Consider the following 25454-nt stretch of genomic DNA (forward strand, 5'->3'; position numbering starts at 1 on the left):
CAGTACTAGTACTTAAGTATGCAAACTAAAACAACATTATATTATAATATTTAATTATTATTATTATTATTACATAATATATGATACCTTAGATATACTGTCTCCATGGCTTGGGGAGTCATGTGAAGCGTAATTACTGATATACACACACACTATATATATATATATATATATATATATATATATATATATATATATTACTAAAATATCAAACGGTTTAACAGTGCAGATTTTTTTATTTTATCATATTTACCAAGGGGGCAAATAATGCTGACCAGCACTGTATGTATATATATATATATATATATATATATATATACACACACACACACACACACAAACACGTTACACACTATATACATTACTTTTCCTTGAACGATTACATTAACCTTTAAGGGACATCATTGTTTTGTAAATGTGATTCCTAAACACCTGATACTGAAATATGAAGTATTTAGTATTGTAGACTTGTTAAACATTTAGCAGAATTTTCTAAAACGTTTAGACAAAAATCCAGGAATGCCACCCAGTTCAAGTATCAAGATTATGTTTTTGGTAAGAAAAAGTTGTTTTGTACTTAAAAATCCTAAGAAATGATTGTCAACGCCTCAGTTCTTTATCATTTTGACAAGAAGAATTCAAGGAATAGTGTTTTTTTTTTTACTGTTCCTCAAGGCCTGTAGAACTACGCCACCAACTGGGTGTTCATGAGTATAACCACAGACCTGTGCAAATCACAGTAACCCTCATTATTTACTCACTCACCATCATGCTTGTCCAGCATATGGGCTTGAAATGACAGGAGAAAGAGAGTAAATTATGATTCATTTCATTTTGGGTAAATGATTCCTTTAAAGCCAGACAAAGAATCCTTTAATTAAGACAGAACATTTGATTATATACACACTGACTACCATTCAAAAGTTTGGGGTCAGTAAGTAAAAGTTTAAAATAATAATACTTTTATTCAGCAAGGATGGATTAAATTGATAATAAAAAGAAATTATATTTCAAATAAATGCTGTTCTTTTGAACTTTCTATTAATTAAAGGAGCATGAATTTTTTTTTATCAGTTTCCTCAAAAATATGAAACAACACAACTGTTTTCAACATTGATAATAATCAGAAATGTTTCTTGAGTAGCAAATCACCATATTAGAATGATTTCTGAAGGATCATGTGACACTGAAGACTGGAGGAATTAAGCTGAAAATTCAGCTTTGATCACAGGAATAAATTACATTTTAAAACATATTAAAATAGGAAAAAGTTATTTGAAATTGTTAAAACATTTCACAATATTACCGTTTAATGTGTTTTTGATCAAGTAAATGGACCCTTAATTAGCAAGAGATCATTCTTTGCGCTTTAGAAAAAATAAATAAAAGTAATAGAAATAAAAGTGAGAAATAAAAGTGATCATTAATATTATTATTTAATTCATAAAGCATAAAAGTAAAAACAAATTTACATACATACATTAATAAGTGCTAAATGGACACTACTGTGTCATAGTTTCAAAATGCAAAAAAATAGACAAGGTTAAATTATTCTGTCCATCAAGTACCATTTCTCATCATAATCACAGGGAGCTCAGAAATTCTTTTACCTGAAAAAAAAAAAAAAAATGAATAAACTTAAACCGAAACATTCCTTATATACTCACATGTGATGCATGCATGAAAAGAAAGTGTGTGTGTGTGTGTGGGGGGGGACTCTAGACTAGAGTGTTAATCATGTATAACATGCATTTTTAACAGTACATAATGGTCCCTGTATAGCACCCTCATCATAAGATGCAACTTTAGTTCTGCATCACACAGACTTGCACTCAACGCATGCTCTGGGTGATATGCTAGATTAAAATCATAAGAATGTCATCATGAGGGTGAGTAAATGATGACAACATTCACTTTTGAATAAATGTTTACATGCAAAAATATATTCATAGTGACAACTCAACGTTTCCTCTATGATAACAGACTGAAGTGTGTATCTGTGTGTGTTGTACCTTCTCAATCATATCCGCACACTTGACATTGTTTTTAAAATCGTCATTAACATCCAGGGTAAGAACCGGCAATTCCTTCAGATACTCAAAGTCCATACTGCACACATACACACAATGAGGGTATATATATATATATATATATATGCATCTTGTATAATCTTCCTACATTTACATCCTTAAAAAGTGAATATATAAAACATAAATATAAAATTAAATACAATTCTGTCACACACAGTAGTTTATTTGATCAATAATACAGTAAAAACAATAAACTTATGAAAAAGTTTTTTTGAAAGTTTTCTATTTGAATATATGTTAAAATGTAATTTATTCCTGTGATCAAAGCTGAATTTTCAGCATCATTCCTCCAGTCTTCAGTGTCACATGATCCTTCAGAAATCATTCTAATATGATGATTTGTTGCTTTATTATTGGTGCTCAATTATTAATGGTTCTTATTATTAATGTTAAAAACCGTTTGAAGCTTAATATTTTGTGGATTTTTGATGCATAGAAAGTTCGACAAGATATTTCAATCTTACCTCAAACTTTTGAATGGTAGTGAATTGTGGTGTCCACAAATATATTGCTCAGCACAACTGTTGTCAACATTAATAATAATAAATGTTTCTTGAGAATAAAATAAGCATATTAGAATGATTTCTAAAGGACCATGTGACACTGAAAACTGGAGTAATGATCAGTAATGCTTTGACCACATGAATAAATTACATGGTAAAATGTAAGGTGCCTGAAGAGGGCTTTGTAGGTAAAATGTGTTGATCAACCTTTTTAATGTTTTAATGAATTAGCCCAGGTGTTTTAGTTTAACTACTTGAGAATATTTTGTTTCATCATCTGATTTTTATCTCTAATTTTTATCCCTGTAGCATATCCAGTTAGCTTGTTTTGGAAGATTACATGTTAAAATGTATTCAAATAGAAATCAGTTATTTCAAACAATAATAATAGTTCAACATTTTACTGTATTTTTGATCAAATAAAAACAGCCGTGGTGAGCAGAAGAGACTTTTCAATAACATTAAAAAAATATTTGATCTGTAGTAAGTGTGTGCGTGTGTGTGTGCGTGTGTGTGTGTGTGTGTGACACCAATGGCTCGTGTTTGATACCTCATAGTCCTGTGCTGTAACCAGCACTCATGTTTATAGTGCAGTTTCTCCAGATATTCCAGTGGAATTCCCTGTTCCTCATCTCTTCCTCTCAAACGTAATCGCTCCAAACACCTCTGAAACACAAAAATCACATGGTTTTTGTCTTTTTCACAGTAAAGCAGACTCACATTACACACTTTCATCACCCCATCTGGGTGAGTGTTCATACCTCTGGTTTTGCCCGTAGGTAAATGATGCCGTCCAACTCAATGTGTTTCCCAAACTGCTTATGCAGCCAGCTGTGCCAGTCCTGATAGATCGCCCACTCGGTTTCATTCACACACTCACTCTCATAGAGGTTAGAGGCAAAGATGTACCTGCAACACACCAATCATAGTGATTAAAACAAAAAGCCGATTAGTTGAACTTGATACTTGTATTTATTTGACTTTGTGACATAATAATGGTCGTATAACAATCAGACTCACGGATGTTAATACCAGGAGTGAACGGCCTTACTCTGTCATTTACCTGTCGCTGTAGACCGATCTCTCGAAGAACTGCACAGGATTCTCCGCCTCTCGAAGTTTCCCATTGGTGGATTTGATCTGCGAGCGGATGCGGCTCATGCAGGCGTAGCTCTGGAAGGTGTACGCCCAGCGCTCGGGCTTCTCATACATCATCTGCAGCACGTTTCCTCCACTCTTCTGAGAGGTGGTCAGTTCCTGAAACAAACACATGCACGTTATATCGGTGCATATTTGTTATTTATCTAATATTTGTGCTTCAAATTCTGAACTGGGATAAATAAAATTATAATTAAATAATCATAATGAATCAGTTCGGTTAGAATTACTAGAATTATGGCTGATATATACATATATACAGTATATCAGCCATAACATTGATCAGTAATTATAACCAAACTGATTCATTATGATTATTTACACTCACAGGTCAAAATTTGACATAATTTCAATTTTATTTATGTTTTTGAAAGAAGTCTTGCTCAATACAATTTAAAATAACCATTTACTGTGTTTGAATATATTTAAAATGCTATTTATTACTTTAATGCAAAGCTGAATTTTCAGCATCATTACTCCAGTCTTCAGTGTCATATCTCATATGCCTTCTAATTTTTTGTCACAACATAAAAATTCTTTAAAAAAATCTTCATCATTTCAAGATACACACACATACAAAAAACTCTCAAATAATAGAAATATATTTAACCCAGCACAAAACCAATATCAGAACACTCTTTTTTATTATTATTACTATTACTACTGTACACAAACCAAAATACGTCCTGAGATGTAACATTATATTATAAGGTTAATGGATTTTTTTAAAGTTATATTTTACAGTGTGAATAATCTATGTCAGAAAGTAGGCGAGTGTCGCATTTGCGGAAAAACCAGCAAAAATAGGTTTAAGTGACACTTCAGTATAGGGTAAAATGCCATTAATGTCCACTGTGAGTCATAGAAATATCCACTAACATAAAGACCGGCCTCTTGACACCTTTGAAAGAGACGAGGACCCTCCTCCAACTCTCCTACAGAAAACATGAATTCAATTAAGATGTAATTGACTTAACACTATATTTATCAGTAGTAGTAAGTGTGTGAGAAGGCAGCTGTTCTGCTTGAGTGCTCAGCTGTTGAGGACTAAACCATCTGCCAGTGTTTGCCAGAGCCGTTTCCATCGCAGTGCGGGATTACAGGCCTATTTGTGATACTTAGACATGTCATAAACATGTAACAGACAGTGATCACACACAATATTTGGCACAATTTATGTCTGAATGTCATAACATTAGACAACAAAACATTTAACCAAGTGCCACCTTCACTCAGAACTGACCCAGAAAACTACTTTTAGCTAAATGTTTTATTTTAAACATGTGTTTGTTCTCTTTCTTTAAAACAAATTCCACTTGCTTTGACATTTTGTTATCGAATGCCAAGACATTTGTGCATATTTTTAGGGTGAATTGATGGTCAAAAGTTATTTACTTACTATAGCAGTTTATTATCAATGGTAATCTATATTTGTTAGTTATAATTATATTACCTTATACAATAATGTATACACATTTTTTTCTATGTTATTTCTGACTGTACCTCATGTTCGTTGTGATGAGTTTGTACATTGCACCACCTAGCGATGGGTTCCGGTACGACCTCCCATTCTCTATCATGCTCCTCCAGCAGGCGAACAAAAGTGGATTTACCCGCCGCTAGAACAGGACAATAACAGATAAAAACATCATATTTAAAGAATACAACTGGAATAAACGACAGAAACGTCGTATACAACAGTCAAATAACCACTCAGAACCTGTGCCTTTATGCGGAAATTAGATGTTTAACGAATATTCACAATCACAACCCAATTTTCGCTAACGTTACACGATTCTTAGATTTTAACAGCAAGTTTTGTTTTAATTTTTAAGAGAGCCAAAGTCGAAATATACACACTAACAAATATAATGTTAGTATAAAACTCAGTCATTCGTAGCCGGAAGTGTTCGCCAACGTAAATGTCGTTTTGAAAGTGTATAAATATTTATAAACATAAAAAAAAAATTTCACAAGTCAGACCACTAATTTTATAAGACACAATCTATGAAAGCTTAAGTTATAAAAACTGGATTTTTAGCATTCAATAGTTATATCCAGTCCAGCAATTAAATATGTTTACAGTACAAATACAATGATGAATGACTTAAGTTACCAATGTTGCCTTCAATTGAGATGCGTTTCAATCTTTTCTCCAGACTGTCATCCAGAGGACTGGGGCAGACTCTTTTGGCTGTTAGAGACATTTTATTTTTTTATCCAGCAATGCAGAAATGTACATTAACACTCGGTACAGTTTCAGTCAGTCAGTTACCCGGAAAAACTGAATTCTGGCGCTCAAACGGCAGTAGCCTCCTACCGGAAACAGCTGCTTTCAAACCACATGTGCTTGAAATAACAAACCTTCTTGTTGTTGTTTTTTTTAAACGACATTCATTATTAAATTAAAACTACACATTTTCCCCTGAGAACGAATGACTGTATTAAAAAAAGTAAATAACAAAAAAGTATAGTAATTTATAAAACCAATACTACCTGAACAACACTGTTGATTCCTGTACATATACGTAAAAAATGATTATTTAAAAAATATAAAACCACAAAATAAATAAATACAACGTGTTAAGAGAAGATTTTTATTTGCTCTAGTATGTACAGCAAAAATATCATAACATCAGTTAGTGATATCGTTTTATTAATGTAAACTACAACAATATCAGGAAATCGTATTAAAGGGATAGTTCACCCAAAAATCTTCATTCACTCACTCTCATGTTGTTCCAAACCTGAATGAGTTTCTATCCCGAATGAGTAAATTATGACAATTTTCATTTTTGGGTGAACTATCCCTTTAATGTCTGAGGCAGCTGCACATATTTACATATCTAATCTACACTAACTATTTTACAATTCAGGGAAAATATGTTCTCATTTCAGTGACAAAAATCTCTCTATAAATACTTCAAATATGTCCAATATTAATCAGCAGCTGGCACTTTTAACACTACGGCATAGTTCAAACCGTTAGAATTAAAATGATTACATTCCTGAAACAATATAAATTCTTCAACTTCAAAATGTCCAAAGGAACAAATCTTAAACTGACAAAAGCATTTCGAAAACACAATTATAAAAGTAGTAGTAGAAGAACAGAGATGAAAAAAGGGTTAAAATGGAAGTAGAGAAGAAAGTAGAGAAAATTAATTCACACACTTAATTTCTCAATATCAAACCCTAACCACTCAAACGACCAAAACATTAAGCGAAATTCACCCAACACACTGAATATTTCAGAACTGTTCTGGCTGCATGTACAAGTGTATTTCAAAGGGGTGTCATGCAAAGAAAACGCATCAAAGTTTGGCAACCAAGTTGTACGAATGCAAGTCTTAAACTTCAATGGTTGTTGCTTGTGCAAAACAAATGTCTTAACAAACATTAAGAGCCGTTATCATACATATCTCTGACACGCTGCATAAGATCCCATCCAACAAAGTAGCAACTCCAGCATGCACAATTCATATTTCGGTATTCAAAACACAACTAAAATAAACCTTCATATTGACAGATATTAAATCCACAGATCAGAAAGAGATCATGAACGAACAAGCTCGATAAATCTCTGATATAAACAATTTTGTCCAATATTATGAATGAGGACAAATAACAAGAGCTTTATTGCATAGTAAAATATCCATTTAACTATCTTTCTGCTGTCAGCATTACAGCATTGAAGATTCAAACACCCATTCACACTAGCCGAAGTGAGCGAATCACCCATTCGCTGCTTTAACATGGCACAGGCACCATGCTAACACATACTAAGTTCAATTATCATGGGTTAAAATCCCTCCCGTTCAGTGACCAAACTAAACAACGTGTAGGACTTGAGAAACTAAAAATCATACATAGCCACTTCACCCAGGCATTATGTTGTCAACAATAGCCACACATCAGGTGAACAGGATTGATTCATTTACAAATATTAGTATCGTGCTGATCTTTCACTACGCTTGGCCTAGCAGTGCTGAGGGGTTAAAATCATCTGTAAAAAGCAAAAGATAGACGGGAGGGTCAAAAGAGAGACCAGGATCATTTTTTCTTCCTTCTTAACTTCTTTTCTCAGTTTATCTGTCTTTTGTTGTGAGTTTCTCAATGAGCTCTTGAAGAGGTGCCAGCTCCTTACGGTCGATCAAGTTAAACTCCTGAAAAAAGACAAAATAAACACCATTTATTTTAAATTCAGGAACATCAAAACTACAATGAAGTTTGGAGTCTGTAAGATTGTTGTAATGTTTTTGAAAAAAGTATTTTCTGCTCACCAAGGTTGCATTTATTTGATCGAAAATACAGTAAAAACTGCATTTGAAATTTTAATTTAAAAGAATTGTTTTCTATGTGAATATATTTTATAATGTAATTTATTCCTGTGATCAAAGCTGAATGTTCAGTATCATTACGCCAGTCTTCAGTGTCACATGATCCTTCAGAAATCATTCTAATGTGATGATTTGCCGCTCAAGAAACATTTCTTATTATTATCAATGTTGAGAACAGCTGTGCTGCTAAACAGCTAAAACATACAAATTTCTGACCATCATAAAACTGTTTTTATAAAATAGTTCTATTCCAAAGAAAAAAAATAATAGATGAGCTGTATTTAGAAGTGCTTAGTGTTCAAAGCTGTTGTAAAACAGACCATATACACAGATGTAACTCCATATAATTTGAAAACTATATAAATGCAGCAAGTTGCTTAAAATGTAAAAAGCTTAATCATCTATTTTTATTATCTTAATTTTAAAATTGCACATAAAAAAACATTTGCACTCGTTTGAGTCAGATAATTTTTTATCCGATAAGAAAACATGCGCATAAACAATGATGAAAACACATTTACCGAATAAATTCCTCGATGCGCATCAAAACAGACGTAACTAGAACAATCTTTTTGCACCGCATCTGAAATGCTGTTTCGGTTGTTCTTAAAGGCCTGAGCAAAGTCTGTCATTAAAGTGGTTCGGTAGAATTACCTTCCACGTTACTTTTACACGACTGTGTTCCCAAACATTATATTATTATATACAGTGGCTTCTCTCACTTTTCTTAGTGATATGTACAGTAGTTTATCAGGAAGTGATGATTTTGCTCTTTTTTGACTCCCTGGACAGAAACGGTGCTTTATTTGCAAATGTTTTATGCGATATTCCAATCTTCCGCATAAGTTAAACTCGCAACTTTGGACGGAAACATAGATTTTGAATGGCGGTGAAAGGGTTAATTTGGATTTTTAACTGATATATTTTATCAAACTGCAAAAAGCTGCAAGTCACTTCAGGCCGTGATTTTGACTGAACCTTTCGACTGAGCCTCTTTCATAATTTTAGGATATTTATAATAAGTATAAAACAGTGACAGCACCTGTACAAAGAAGATGAAGTGTTTGAAAGACGTGTTGAGGTGAGCTTCCTCCTGAAGCTGCATGACCGCGTCAAAGTGCTGATGATAAATATGAGCATAAACTCTGAACAAACGCTTCAGAATAGTCTTGGCCACAGACATGAAGTTCTTGGGGAAGGGAACACCTGGAAATGGATATAGTTCACATTAACTTTGTGCAAAACAATTTGTTGAAATACATAAATACTGATGCATAAGTTTAAATACACAAGTAAATAAATAATTCCACCATATTTCTATGGCTAAGAGCAGCACTGCACTGCTAACGTGCAGTGTGAATGTCTACAGGGTACCTATTTTAGAAGGAAACAGGGTCTCGTCATCCAGCTGGTCTTGAACCCACGTCATCAGATAGTCAATGTACTTGGGAGCAGAGCACTTAATAGGCTTCTTAATGTTGGTCCCATCAGCCCAATGATACTCGTATCTAAAGGAAAAGAGATTGGTGAAGCAGCAGAGAAGGACCCAGTCATTCCTCACAGTCCAAACACACTCACTTTGGACCTGCGGACATGACGGGGCATCTGTCCTCCGAGCAGAAATCTGTGATGGTGCCGTATAGCATGTTAATCTGGTTAAAGAAATCAACCGCTGCGGAAACAACCAAATAATAAATTATTTTCCATAATTTATCCGTAATGCATCATCAGAATGGTTGGAATAAATTATGGAAATAAATGTAATGTTATTTCCATCAAGAGGTGCAACAATTTTTGGTCAAGATCTTGTATTGTCAATGCAAGAGTCCAGCACTTTGTAAAGTCTCCTCCAGCACATCCCAAACACTTTCAATGAATTTAAGATCTGAGGAGCCGATTCATGTGTGAAAATGATTCTTCATGTTCCTCCCAACCATTCTTTCACAGTTTGAGCCTGATGAATCTTGACATTGTCATCCTGGAATATAGTCATGATGTGTCTTCCTACATGGATGTTTAAGAAATGAAAAGCTACACACTCCATCAATTAGGGTTAGAAAAACTGTTGCCAAACATATAACATGCTAGAAACATAATAATCACTGAAATAATGATCCAATCATAGACTTTTAAGCATTTTCTTATTTAAATCCAAACACTGACTGTATTGTTCAGGCAGTGTGTATTAATGCTACGTTTAAAATCAGACTTATAAATTATCTTACTTGGTTGAACATTCATATTTATTATAAATTGGTATCAGTACAGACACAAACTAAATACATTATGTCATATACATTTTGAATCAACTTTTCACTCTAATTGTTACACTGATACTAATTTACATACTAATTTTTCTATACCAATGTTACAAATTGCAAAAGAATGCAAAACAGCAGCATTTTAGTAGTAGTCTCTGCTCGTAATGTATGTGTGTGGGTGTAATACATGTTGGGGGAGGTGTGTTAGTAACTCAGCAATGTACACAGCGTCTCTCGAGACTGACTAGGAGATCAGTCAAGACAGGATGTGTCAGGCTTGGTGTCATCAATAGGTCAAGGGTCAAAGCTTTTAAGAAGAAAATGAGAAAAGCAAATGAACAGAGAGAGAAACATCTGCAGTAACAAAACCTGTGATCTGGAAATAAAACACACTAGGCACAGAAGAAACGATTCGATTTTAGGGATGTGTACGAGGGCATAATTAATAAATATGACATCACTCTTGACTCTTACTGTTGACTGCCACCCATTCATTCAGATCTTCTCCGTCAGGAAGCATGACGGCCATACGCAGGTTCCCACTTCCCAGCGTGGCTTCAGCGTGTTTGAGCAGCTCATACTGATGAGAACCTTCTGGAATATTCTTCTTCGGCTTAAACGTCTTAGACGAGCGATTCCCGCTGGAGGAGATGGAACAAAAAATGGCAATTAATGAATGTCGAAATAGGCTATACGACATACCACATAATCAGGATTGTAGAAGCATGTGTGTGTGTGTTATATATAATGTCAGTTTTTTAACATATATTTCTCATGTTAAGACAGACATGAAGTTTGTCTGGTTCCAATCAAAGGAATACACACGCCAAACAGCATTTCTTATCATTCAAATCTCAAAACAACACAATGGCAATGACATCACATGTCTGTGTTTGTTCGTAACTTCTCCTAAATCACATGCTTCCAAGTGAAAAATCACAAGAGCTTCAGAACATTTTCCAAATGAAATCATTCTCAGCGGTTTTGAGGAAGTTGGTTTTCTTATGATGAACTTATCTAATGGCTCCAGACAACCTTATCAGTAAATTCAATTTCAGATGCATCATAACAAACAAGATCCTTCCAGGACTTAGAAACAGATTGAGACTGCATTTGAGATTTCCTCTCTTACTAAATATGTAAACATGTTCTTTGAAAGCATTTTCAGATAAAGCAACACCACCTTCCCTCCCAAAATGATATGATTAGAATGAATGTTGAATTGAATTAAACAGCATTTCTGGTGGATAAAAAACATGAAAAACTTGTTTACTCTCTTAAGGAGATTCATGTGACAGTTGCAACATCATGCACTGCCTGATAACAATTAAAACGGCATTTCATTTCAAGCTATTTCATCAAAAGCTCTGCTTCTCAGCATACAACATATTTTCAGAGGAAGTTATCCAACTTTGAATGCATCATAGGCTCTGGACACAATGAAACTCTCTGACCTCTGAAACAAAGTGACAAGACACACAACGTGCTTTTTGAACAGCACAGTGTGAAACAAACATGCATTACATAAGATCTGCCCCCCTTCAGCCCAGCACATTACAGAGCCAATAAACCGGTGCCAATGTACCAGAATTGGGTTAATCTCGATGCTGAGGCATTCGCGTGAAAAATATCACATTTTAGCACAACTGTCAGGATGAAATGCTGACACATTCAACGATCTACACGCGCAGAACTGAAGTCAATTCGGTCCAATAAAACTCAAACAGCTCTTTAGCAAGACAAGCTAAAGGAGTAAATTGGTATTATTCTATAAGTAATCATCTCAATCATAGAGTCAAACTCACAATAAGAAGCTCATCTTGTCCTGTCTGCCCGGTTCACAGTTCTGCTGCTAGTCCCGGTTCGAGGTTCTGGTTCGTGTAGTGCAGAGAGAGACACCTGGCAACAAACTTGCCACAGCCGCTGTAGATGCTCTCGTCTGATTTGTAGATCTGGAAGTCACGTCACATTTGAGTTTAAACAGGGTGGATGCCATAGGATGCCGATGCCGACCATAGACAGTGATGCCGACATATGTTTTGGAGATCCGTGTTTACGCCGACCACAACATATCGCGATGGTTCGCATCGCTGACGTCAACCTTCTTTCCAATTGGGAGTTTATTTTTTATTTTAACATAATTAATCTGGATTAAAAATACTGAATGAACTTAATCTGGATTGTAGGACTCTGTTGTATTATATTATGACAATGACAATAATTGTTGTTGATGTTTTTATGTGTGTTTGTTTGTTCTTTGTTGTTGTTTTCTTTTACGAGCATTTAATAAAAAAAATTAAAAAAACATATCTTTATATATTTTTTATTTAATTTTATTGTTTATATGGTGTTATTGCTTCAAAGATTGAATATTTAAACTGGTAGACTAGTCGTCAGATAGATAGACAGATAGATAGATAGACAGATAGATAGATAGATATACAGATAGATAGATAGATAGATAGATAATTCCAGACATACAATACCTTACACATTTCAAGGGTATATTAGATATATATTCTGGTTTTATCTATATACAGTATCTCTATATATCTCTGTATTGTGTTTTTGACCAGTCTTTAACACTTTTTGTTGTGGCTTGATCTCATAATCATGTAGCCTGTATTATTATTATTATTATCATTAAATATGTTTGTACTGTCACATTCACAACTTTAATATAGCTTTTAGTCTAATAATAATATACAATAATGATAATAATGTATAGTTGCAAGCATCAATTAACAGGGTTCAAATGGTTTAAGACCCTTATGACATCTATAATGTTGGGGTCTAGGCTGACCCGAACACATCCACAATGGAGAAACATACACAGAAATTAAAGGGATAAACTATAACACTTAATACAAATTAAGCATGTTTGCACACACATTTTGTTGTAAATAGATATTTATATTGATAGATAAATAAATGACAGGTAACAAAATGTTTACTGCAAGTCTCCTCTATATAACAACATTTCCAGATTTCATTGTAATCATAAGGTGGCATAATTGCAAAAACTGATACCTCGGTATGAAATGGTAATCTTAAACAAATTCAAAATTTTCACACACAAAAATACACACACACACAAACACTTTATTGTTGTAGATAAAGATGTTTTGAAAAATGAAAGGTAAGAAAATACTTAGTCCTTCCATTTTTTTTTCAGGTCTCACGGTTGTTATGTGATATAATTGCAAAAACTGATACCTAATCTGAAGTATAAATGACAAGGTAAACTTTGACAAAAAGCAATTTGGAATGATATTATAATGATTTTATAATGTCTAAATATGAATCCAACAGCAAAACATTAGTGAGCTGAATGAGCCAATGAGTGGTCCTCCCGTGTAATTATAATGTTATAATGGCCATTTCCGGGAAATTTACCACACGAATATAGTCAATTTCACCTTTTTAACTGCTAGATGCAACTAGGGAATCACAGTTCTAAAAATAAACAACTTTTGATAAGTCATTTATTTTAAAATATCAATGTTTCCAATAAGGTCAAAACGACAACATAAAATATGGCACCTGCTCAGATTACATCTTTTTCAGATTTTCATGTGTACACTGGTGCCGTGAACCACATTCACAGCAGAAGCACAATCAAAACAATGTTCTTCCGCAAGACGCATACAGTTTCATTTAGATGGCCTAAAGTTACATAGTGTAGCTTTAAAGAGCAGCATATAAAATGCTACTCTTTTACTGCAAACAACATCAATATATCATTTTTAACTAATAGTTAACTACTCCAACTACTGTTTTTCCAGTTAATTACCAGATTGGTCCTATAATATGCGAGTAAAATCAGTTTTATATTTCATTCATGAATAAAAACATAAAATACTTCATTATTCAGTCTTAATTTCAGTACAGAGACACTCTGTGTTAAAAAAACAAAACAAAAACAACCTTGGTTGTGTTTAGCAGACTTGTTTGTCTACTGTTGAGAGTTTAATTTAAAATAGGATCTATGTTTTTAAGATTATTATTAACAGTCAACATCGATAACTTCAAATGAATAAGGCTTACATATTAATATGAATCATTCTAGCAATCTAGGTATAACAATAATAATAAAAGAAACCTAGAAGGTGATTTTGAAATCATTTTGTCAAGATTTTTTACAGTAGTCTGGCAACAGTGGATATAATTGATATTCTTGATATGGAGGGGGATCTGATGAGTCACACTGATGAGAAACTGAAGGACCAAATTGACCAGGAGGTCCAACGTAACTAGGAGGACTTACTGGTCCAAACTGACCAGGAGGTGGAGCAAACTGCTCCAGTGGTCCAGGGAAACCAGGAGCAGGAAACGGACTCAGAGGAGGTCCGTAGTAGCCAGAGGCACCAAACTGACCAGGTGGGGCAGATGGAGGCATATGAAGTGGGCTGGGGTTCACATTGCCTCCTGGTGGTTGACTCCAGATTCCAAAATCACTGTTAGTAGCACTTTTTGCACCTGGTACAGACTGAAGAGGAAGAAGCACAATTGGGAATTTGATCTCCGGGTCTGAGGCATACGGCACATCCAGGTAGACCTAGACACAAAGCACACATATTAAAACAAGAAAGTTAGTCGTATCTGTGTAGAACACACAGTGATGCCAATCTAATGTATTTGTTCACTTTATTGTAATGATTGACTCTGTGTCTTTGCTTTAGATGCTGAAACTCACCCTGAGTCTGTACTCAACATTGATGACCTTACAGTTTAGGATAGAGATGGTAAGGCTGGGAGGAATGGTCAGCACTTTTGTGACCGTGTTCTTTGAGTTCGGCTCAATGGTTTCTCCTTCCTCTTTAAAAAGGTCATGTTTGTGAAGTTTTCTCCTTCCTTTGGCGAAAAAACTGTGTTTTTCATAAAGACGGTATTTTGGCTTGATTGCACGGGATGAATTGTTCTGAACTTCAGTCAAAACTTTCATGCCCTCTCCTGTAGTGAGACACAGTAAGACAATTAGGTCAATTGAAATTACTTGATTAAATATCACAAGAAATTATAACTGTCTATTTTAAATCCTAATGCCTCTTTATTCAGAATCATGTTACATATAAAAATACACAATTAAAAATGTATAAAGAAAACTGTACGAATAACATTATGATTTTGTGCAGAGCTTGACATTAACACGCACATATCAATACTGAAATATCTGAAACGCTTCCAATGCTCATTTTCCGCAGTAGATACACGATACCAGCTGCACTTTCTCTGTCTCTCATCTCTCCTGACAGCGATTTGACACACAAACCCTCCTCCCCTCACTCACTAATTGGTTTCATTTGCTCCTGATGAATATTGTTGGTGTTACAAGGCTTCAATTTCAGTGTGGGATTGTGCGTATTGAGCATAATTTTACTAATTCCCACATATTTGGTGCTCACACCCAAAATGCGGCACATAAAGCCGCCTCTCAGTATTGAATTGAGTTATTTTTCGCCGCTTATTGCAGTAAAAATAATCAAATACACGTCAAATAGTCACATAAACATTTCGTTTTTGTATGTTTTAATAGTTGAGAAAGAACACGCATGTGTAACAGTATAATGGATCCTTGCGTCAGTCTTAAGGTTACAGCAGCCTAATATACCTGCTGTCAAATTAAAAGATGAGCATAAAAATATCTATATGGCAGTTTTTCCCTTTGGTATCGATGTCAAATTTGTGGCAATGCTGAGTGGCTAGTAGCTTTGGAAAACCACTAAACAGCCCTAAATCTATGTATACATTGTGTATAAGCCCAAATTATGATTTTTCACAACAAGTCAACGAAGGCCTAGGGGAAAACAACAACAAAAAACAAGTAGAACCATTTCTACAAGTGATGTCTGGGTTCAGACTTATGGTTGAAATGTGATATGAGATGTTTTAACTTCCTTTTCAATTATTACAATAGCTGATCTGAAAAGACCACATTTGTTGTCTTAATCTGCTTGCTTACATATGATTACACAGAGAGTAAACAAGAAAATCATGGAAATTGTCCATCCACCACTCGCCTACTCAACAGAGCTGTTTGATATTTGCAATTTTATATACATTTCATCTCATTACAAGGATAAAGAAAAGGTTTTGTCTACAATACTCAAACTTTGAGTTTATTGACAAACAGATAACACGAACACTGCTGAGATGTTATAATAAGAACTATGATTTTACCGAGGTGGTATCCCATTTTCTCAGTGCTTATGTCCATGGAGACATTCCCAGAGGAGAAGAATTTTATTTTTTTCTCTTTACTTCCATACTGAGGCACCTAAACAAGACAAAACGTGTAAAACAAAGGTGACTGAAACCCAAAATATAGTAGAGGAATATATAGTATAGATTAGAAAGACAGTGCATGGGACTTTAGACAATCTCACCATTAGTTCAGGACTGGACACAACATGACTCGAGACATAGTGAAACTCTGCTTTGGCTTTGCTAGAAACACGCATTGATCGGGATAATTTTGTCTCCAAAGTGTAGGCAATTTTTCCAATTACACTTTTGAAGGTTGGTGGGAAGTGCCTATAAGAAAATCATGCCATGTGTAAATACAGAAATTCAAGGGTGATTCGCCCTCTGAATTCAGCCTTTGTCTGTTGTTTTATTTTACACAAGCGGAACAGCATGTGTTATATACAGTAATATACAGTAATTGTAAATCTCATTAAAAGGTTGAAAATCTTGAGAAAAGAAATATAAAAAAATATAGTTTACAAAAATTAAATTTTATATTTTATTAAAGATATACTGTAACATTTGGCCCTCTAGCAGTTAAAAAACAAAACCACATGCATGTTGCGAAAGAACGTTGTTTTGGTTGTGCTAAACCCACTGATAGACAATGTAGCCTACTTCCTTGAAAATAAATTTCAGCACAGCGCAACAAAAACCAAAATGAAATGTCCCTTCACAATAGATAATGCTTTACAAAGAACTCTGTTAGAGAGCTACATTTTGCAATTTATTTGTTCAACAAAATACCTGACTGACCTGCTGAATAAAAACACCATCTCCACATCGCTTTTACAACATTTCATATCCCTCAGTTCTTACCATCTCCGAAAAGCCAAACTATGTTGATTCTAGTTTTATTACAAGCTCTGTCGCATTCTATTTTGCAAGCAGAATCTGCTTTATTCAGTTTTTTTCTTCTTTTTTTCAGAAGATTTTTTTATACTTTAGTAATATATCTATATTGAATATGTGAAGAGTTCAAATTGAAAAGCCTCTAAGTGCCATCTGAAATTTTCTAGAATGAGAATTTTTTATCAAGCTCGTATATTTTAGTATATAAGAACATATAAGTTCAGTAATTTCACTTAAATGGCAATGAAAATTACCTATTAATTGTCATTTAAGTGAAATTACTGAATTTAAATAATTTACTTAAATAATCTGCTTCGCGTCGTGACCGCATTACCAACTCGGGCGTGCATTATTTTTCTAATAATTCAACGGCCGGTCATCAATTATTCCTTAGTTACCACACCTAGAAACATTGTTCAGATTATGCATTTCAAGACGTTTATCAAGTTTTTGTCATTAAAACGCTCTTGTATGTAGGACTAATTTCTTACGCATCTTATCCCATGCCCCCGTTGCTAATTCCAAAACGTAATTGTAGTTATATATATATATATATATATATATATATATATAGCCCATAGAGAGAGAGGGAGGCATATTAAAGGACATAGACCGTTTTATAAGATTTTGGCCATATTCCCCATCTCGAAGTCATTTATTTCCTGCGTGACCTGTAAAGTCACTCCACAAACCTCTTGTGTATTGTTTGGTTACACCACAAGGTGCCACTGTTTCCTCAATGCTTCAGCACTGCCACTCTGAGATCGATTGCTATGTCTTAGGTAAAACACGCCCCCCTCATTAGCATACAGAGCAACAAATGTATAAATAAATAAATGTATAAATAAATAAATGCTTAAATAAATAAATGTAGACATAAATACATATAGCCAATACATAAATAAATGTGAAAATAAATAAAATTGAAAATAAATAAATGCATAAATAAATAAATGAAAATATAAATAAATGTGGGAAAAAATATAACTACACATAAATAAGGAAATAAAAGTATAAATTCATTTATGCCACACAAAGTCATTTACTTATTTATTTGTACATTTATTCGCATATTTATTTGTTTATTTATTCATTTTTAATTTCTGCAGGTTTGGTCCTACATATAACACAACTTTACGAGATGAAACAAACTTACTGTAGAGGCAACTGAAAGGTGAAAGGGTAAACATGATGGCCCGGTGCCACAACCGAAGAATCTAACAAGTCAAAAATCATAGATGAGCACGTTTTTCAGTTCTTAAAGCTCAATTTGCATTATTCATCTAAATTGCAAACAGACTTACATGGCTGTCCTGATGGATCTTTTAGCATCTCATGTCCATTACCTAGATCAAGTCACAACACAAAATAAAGCTGGTTAAATATGAGTTCTACAAACGGTAACACAAAAATGACAGCTGAAGTTTCTCGTAGCCTACCATTTGTTTTGTCCTCCAAAATGAAAAACCTCTCCATGGAATAATACTTCTCCTTATCAGAGTAAACAACCGTGGTTTTACCGTAATGCTCGCTCCAACAAACCCGTGCTTTACCTTTCATTTTAACACTGAACGACTGCATTTGCGTGTCCTTTACTACATCCAGAAGAACTTTTCCCGATATAAAATCCCCGCTGGTGAAGGTATTGGTCTCATTGATAGGAGTGTAAATAACAGAAATGTTTTTCACAGTGAGAGACATCGTGACTTCTGGTGTCAATATCCGCTTCTGACGTGTGAACTAATGGAATATCACTTTATTAGTCAGGCAAGCAGGACAGGTGGAGGAGGATTTTTTAAAAGAAGCCATCAGGTGTATCACAATATCGTTTGAGATGCCATACGCCTCACCTTCAAAGTAGACGAGAATTATGCGACGGTCAGGGGAGGACTGAGATAAGTGCAGTCCAGTTTCACTTCTCGTAGTCAGGGCAGGTGTTCAGTTACTGTAAATAAAACCTGTTTCAGTGGGTGGAGTAGATATTTCCTCATGCTGTAGCCTACGTGTATGTCCAAACTAGTAGACCTTATTCAGAGCAGCGCCATGGCAGATATGAAAGCGAGGCTGTGAGGGATAGACTGGCATCCGCTGTAAAAAGCTGTATAAATATCCTAGATCCTAGGAGTTTTTAGTCTACTGAAACTTCTTGGAAATATTTTTTTGCAGTGTTTCGTCTGCAGAACAATCCAAAAACACATTACATAATATTCTACAACCCACTGAAGAGATGAAGCCTATACCTGCGTCCGAAATCGCATACTATCTTGAGTAGGTAGATATTTTGAGTAAGTAATTACTTCACGACCGCTAAAAAGTATGTTCTATGTGTGTTGTAATATGAATGTAATCCGGACGTATATTACATTCGCCATGCTCTCATTATCACGTGACCTACCTCCATTCAAAAATCCTCTCCCATGGCTTCATGGGATTGAAAATCCGTCGTATATGCACACTTCAGAATCTCGCCGGAGGAAGTAGATTATCCAGGTACTTTTTGCCTATTGGCTACATTTTTATGAGTAGGCCTACTGTGAATTCGGACATAGATACTACTTCTTTTATCACATTGTTTTTCACCAACTATGTAGGCTAAGTATTCGATTTCGGATGCAGCCAGTGTCTGTCCCTGTAAGGTCTATGGAACTAAAATATTAGTGCATGCTCCTCAAAACGCAACTTGTTTAATGGATTATTTCGAAAAGGTAATAATACAATTTCAAAGTTAAGCATAAACTGCAACAGGTCAGATTTTCAAACAATGCATAGTTTGTGTAATATAGCCTAACTCATCTGAGCTGTATAGCTTGATAGATCACAGGCATTCAGACAAATAAGGATTATGGTTGGGTATCGTTTGAATGTTATCGATATCAAATATTTTCTGTAGATTACTGATGATTTATGACATTGTTATGGCAGGTGGGTGTAGAGAAGTTAAGAGATACTGAAGCTGCACAACTCTGCTGGGGGAAAAAACAGCTAAAACCAGCCTAGGCTGGCTGGCTGATCTTAACTAGTTAAAGTAGCTAAGCTGGTGTTCAGCTGAATTTTAGCTGGTCTTTTAGCTGGTTTCCCAACAAACAAACAAAAAGTGGCCAAACCCCTTCTAAACTCAGCCTGAGGGACCAGCTAAAATCAGCCACCCAGCTTAGGGTGGGTTTTGCTGTTTGTTTTTTTCAGCAGGGTAAGTTCAAGCTGATTCTGCACCTACAAAAGAGGAAAGTGAATACCTGACACATGTCACAAGCTCCCAGGAAAGTGATAACGCTGCATCTCAGTGACGAGGATGAATTTGAGGTGATGACAGTCCAACTGATTACTCATAGCTCAAAGACCATACTACTGACATAGTTGGCTGGAACAGCCAACAGTACCTAGTGCTGGTAGATTCTTATTCCAGGTGGTTTAAACCCACTCAGGACTTAGTCATCTCAAAATGTCATTAACAAACTGAAGAGCCAAGAGTAAAAGGCCAAGATAAGATTGGAGTTGTAAAGGGCCCCCTCACCAAGCCCAGATCTTAGTGGAGTCAAAGGGTAAAGCACACTGGAGGAATCGCAGATACCTACTTCCTGTAGAAGAACCATTCCAACACCAAACTCAAACTGATATGAAACATTGTGTCTAAAGATGCACTACATGCCCAAGAAAACATTCCAGCTGAGGCAACTGCTCAAAAGCTACCATATCATATGGTATCATGGTATCATATCATGGCCGGATCTCCAAACCCAATCTTAAGTGCATTGTTTAAGTAAACATTTTGTGGAAAATCTGATTTAAAGAATGTGTTATTGCAAGGAGTAATTATTATTTTTCATTATTATTTTCAGTTTCATTTTCAGTTTTGCATTAGCCTTACATGGATGTTGTGAAAATGTTTGTGAAATTATAATACGTTTTATTAGGAGGAAATATAGAACTCAGGGAAAGATAACGTCTCTGGTTACTCAACGTAACCGTAGTTCCCTGAGAGGAGGGAACGAGACATTACATATGGGGAAAACCCTATTTCTCGAAATGCTGAAGCCTGATTGAAAAACTCTTTTGCTTGCAAATAGCCAATGGCGTCCGAGTATTCGCCTGATTGGCTGTGACAGCCACTATATAGGCGACGTCGGGTGCCAAAATACCTCTGAATCTATCGACTGAACGAGAGATATTGAGGCTATGAAGAGACTTTTCACACGCCAATTTATGTAATTTCTCGTTCCCTCCTCTCAGGGAACCACGTTTACGTTGAGTAACCAGAGACATTTCCTTACCGAGTCGGTTCCTCGACATTACGTATGGGGAACGTATAAAACTGGCCCTGTGAAAATTGGCCTGTCCAGCTTGCACAGAGCCTATGCAGAGGACTAGGCGCTAAGGCATAGCAAAGACACATGCGCTCCTCCTCTAGGTCAGGTACCGGACCTGGTTGAAACACCTAGATGCATTTTGGCATAGAGCCAACTCCGAGCCGGTGCCGTCAGCGTCTCCCTGTACACAGTTAAGCAGCACTGAACTGGTGTGATATCGGGGGTGCAAACGAGGGAATGTCCAAGTTATAAAATCTTGCAATAGTGTTGTGAGATGACCAGCCTGCCGTGAGGTAAATGTCCTGAATAGACATACCTTTAGCCCAAGCCCATGACGATGCCAAACACCTAGTAGAGTGGGCACGCACTCCTATTGGGCAATCGAGTCCTCGGGAAGCATAAGCCAGTCATACAGCCTCCACAATCCAGTGTGACAGCCTCTGTTTCGACAGCGAGTCGCCCTTCTTAGCACCCGCAAAGCAGACAAAGAGCTGCTCTGAGGCCCGAAACTGGCTAGTTCTGTTCACATAAGCACGTAGCGCACGCACGGGGCACAGAGCGCATTTCTGTGACACTGAATCAGTGGTTAGCTCAGAGGAGCAAACCGCTTGTATTGTGATCACCTGGGCACTGAACGGGGTTGAGTGCACTTTTGGTGTGTAGCCGTGTCTGGGCGTGAGTCTGGCCATACAATCGTCTGGGCCGAACTGCATACAAGCACTGTTGACTGATAGGGCATGCAAATCACCGACTCGTTTTCCACTTGCTAGCGCGAGCAGCAGCACCATCTTAAATGAGAGCACTTTTAAGTCGCTAGATTTGGCTGGTTCGAATGGTGGGTCGGACAGCGCACTGAGCACTAATGATAGGTCCCATTCTGGCATCTGACGAAGGCGGGGAGGATTAAGACGACAGGTTCACCAATTGCATGGCTTGTTGGGCCATTTCGGCGCTACCAGAAGCAGAGCATTCCTCTCTTCCCTGAACTTTTGCAGCACTAGCGGCATTATTTTGACTGGGGGAAATGCATACTTCCGACCTCTGGGCCAGTGGCTCGACAGAGCCTCCCCTTTTCAGAGGAACCGTTGTCAGCGAGAAGTACTGCGGGCAGTGGGCGTTCTCTTCTGATGCAAAGAGGTCGATCTCCACTTTGCCAAAAAGATTCCAGATCATCTTTATTGTCTGAGGGTACAATCTCCACTCTGCGTTTACAATGCCCTTCCTGGACAGCATGTCCGCACCGCAATTCAAACTGCCCGGTACGTGTACTGCCCAGATCGAAAGGAGTACCCAATCTGCCCACAAGAGCTGGTGCCTCGCCAAGCCCTGCAGGGTGCACGAGCGCATTCCTCCCTGGCGATTGACCCATCGTTTCGCTAGATAAGACCCTCTTCCTCGGCTGCGATCGTGCACAGCCCGTTGAAGCACTTCAAAGACCTTTAAAATTGCATTGATTTGGACTTCAAAACATTGGTTGCCATTGAAGTCCATTATTCGAAGAAAAATCCAGAAATGCTTTTCTCAAAAAAACTTATTTTCTCTTCCACTGAGAAAGGCTTGGATATCTTGGATGGCATTGGGGTGAGTAAATTATTAGGACATTTTCATTTTATGGTGAACTAATCCTTTAAAGGAACATGCTGACTTTTTGTGACTTTAGCTTCACCGTATTCCCCAGAGTTAGATAAGTCCATACATACCCTTTTCATCTCCGTGCGTGCCGTAACTCTGTCTGACACACCCACCGCTAGCCTAGCTTAGCACAAAGACTGGAGGTAAACGGCTCCAGCTAGCATACTGCTCCCAATAAGTGACAAAATAACGCCAGCATTTTCCTATTTACATGTTGTGATGTGTATAGTCACAGCGTGTAGAAATAACAAGGTCACATGAGACACAGCCATCTTCTAACCGTATACATACTGGGAACTATATTCTCAGAAATGTTATTTGTACATTTGTAATTCATAAAGGCCCCACATAAGCCCCATTCAGATTCTATATGAGATTCATGTGGGCTAATTAAGGTGGGGCCATTGTGCAACCCGTGGACAAACCCATCTAGGGCCCATATTTAAAGCCCATATTGGGCCCACATTGGCCCCACCCTGTAATGTTGGCTGAACACATCAACAAGTTTACACACACAGTGGCATGTGCCCCCTCAGATTTTTCCTACCTGATAATTTTTTTGTCACAACTTTATTCCTATTATGCTCCATAATTACCAGAGCCTATAACGACTCAAATGTATTCTTCTGGATGTGTAATAAATCGGTCAGCATCAGCCCACCCCTTTTTCCTAATATGGTGTCTGTGTATTAGAATCTTTGCTGTGTATGTTCAAGCAACTCACTCGTCTCGCACGTTGAGCTGGCAATGTTTTACAGGTGGTCTTGAAGTGGTAAGTGGGCAAAGCAACAAATCAGCATTGAATTAGTTATCGGATGATATTAAAAGGTAGTGGGATTATTTAATTTTAACTTGATCAAAAAGTTATGAATTTGATATTAGCTGCGAATTCAGAGCATTAACTGAAGTTGTGTCAGTGTAACGTTATCGATAGCTAGCCTAGTCTAACCGTAAACTAGTTGGCTAACGTTACTGCCCGCCATACAAAGCCAATAAGCCATAGTAACGTTAGCTGATCGGTTTTGAAACATCTGTTCTCTTTTGTCTTGTGTCAAAGTCTCCAGCTGGTTCAATTGTTTTCAGTTTCATAGAAACGAGGGTGTTAAATTTGTTGTAGGCTAACTGCAAAATCCAACCTAACGTTATCAAGGCATCGACTTGATGTTTCTCCCATAGACTATTATTCACGGTTGATTACCCATTTTCAAATAAACGAGGTAGTGTTAACCTTATTCAGCACTGAAATCTGTCAAACTTCTTTCAAAGTCCTTCATCACATATTAATATTAAAATAACTTATTTTCAGAGCACCACAAAGTCAGACCTCAGCACCTTTATGTACCTTTAATGTGGGATCGTTCTTAGGTCACATACCAATTTAAAATCATAACATAAAAACTGCAATGGTACTGTTTTTAAAATCATGTGTAGTAGGCCTAAGTGTACAGTAAGTGTGTGTGTAAACATGCTTTAATGAAGTAGACTTCAAAAGCTTTTGAATTTGAGCTTACAGTTCTTTCATCAACCTGTCTTTTACATAAACTTACAAAATAGATACTTTAACTTAGTCCTCAGATAGAGGAGGGTTGCTGCTAGCTCCGTTAAGGTATTTCTGTCCCTCCCAAACTGCATTGAAATGGTATGTTTAACAGCCAGAATTTAAAAAAATTCAGGGGGAGAAACCCCCTGACCCCTCCTAACATGATACAAATCACCCGTCAGAAAACAATTGCAACGTCTCAGATTGTGCCCCCGCCCATAATTTTGGCTTGCATGACGCACCTGTACACACACACATACACACGACGTGTTTACATATATTTATGTTGTTAATAAATAACAATAAATTGTTGTTGTACCAGCAGTATCTCCAAGTTTTGTTTTTCATTGTAGAAGTCTCAAATGTCATGGGACCTTTTTTTCCCCACTTCAAGCACTGATCGGAGATACGTTTTGTTCGTCTTGATGGAATGCCCAATGAGAGAACACACTTGTGACAAACGTTCAAAGGTTATGGCCATTTGTCTAAAAAAAAAATGTTTCGATCACTGTAGCGCCACCATGAGGC

At 36.3% G+C, this 25454-nt stretch overlaps 3 protein-coding genes across 3 annotated transcripts; all 3 read right to left on the reverse strand.

The window, feature by feature from the left end:
- Window positions 1-1420: 1420 nt before the first annotated feature.
- dck (deoxycytidine kinase) lies at window positions 1421-6238 on the reverse strand. Its single transcript, XM_077194316.1, has 7 exons — window positions 5868-6238; window positions 5255-5370; window positions 3657-3850; window positions 3355-3502; window positions 3144-3259; window positions 2013-2109; window positions 1421-1610 (listed from the first exon to the last, which is right to left on the reverse strand). Exons 1-7 carry the CDS (start codon window positions 5956-5958, stop codon window positions 1584-1586), a joined length of 789 nt encoding a protein of 262 aa, XP_077050431.1. The 5' UTR covers window positions 5959-6238; the 3' UTR covers window positions 1421-1583.
- A 96-nt stretch (window positions 6239-6334) lies between these two features.
- Window positions 6335-12289, reverse strand: mob1bb (MOB kinase activator 1Bb). Its single transcript, XM_077194318.1, has 6 exons — window positions 12158-12289; window positions 10827-10993; window positions 9670-9763; window positions 9466-9599; window positions 9134-9297; window positions 6335-7917 (listed from the first exon to the last, which is right to left on the reverse strand). The coding sequence occupies exons 1-6, from the start codon at window positions 12169-12171 to the stop codon at window positions 7840-7842; spliced, it is 651 nt and encodes a 216-aa protein (XP_077050433.1). The 5' UTR covers window positions 12172-12289; the 3' UTR covers window positions 6335-7839.
- Window positions 12290-13244: 955 nt separating this feature from the next.
- Window positions 13245-19415, reverse strand: LOC143699060 (arrestin domain-containing protein 3-like). The gene is made up of 8 exons (XM_077194249.1): window positions 19301-19415; window positions 18890-19190; window positions 18755-18796; window positions 18607-18667; window positions 16739-16886; window positions 16533-16629; window positions 15049-15305; window positions 13245-14910 (listed from the first exon to the last, which is right to left on the reverse strand). Exons 2-8 carry the CDS (start codon window positions 19149-19151, stop codon window positions 14482-14484), a joined length of 1296 nt encoding a protein of 431 aa, XP_077050364.1. The 5' UTR covers window positions 19152-19190; window positions 19301-19415; the 3' UTR covers window positions 13245-14481.
- Between the last annotated feature and the right edge of the window lie 6039 nt (window positions 19416-25454).

This window comes from Siphateles boraxobius, unplaced genomic scaffold (assembly GCF_051911475.1).
Source record: "Siphateles boraxobius isolate OS27281-9 unplaced genomic scaffold, OSU_SipBor_1 11, whole genome shotgun sequence".
Classification (NCBI taxonomy): domain Eukaryota; kingdom Metazoa; phylum Chordata; class Actinopteri; order Cypriniformes; family Leuciscidae; genus Siphateles; species Siphateles boraxobius.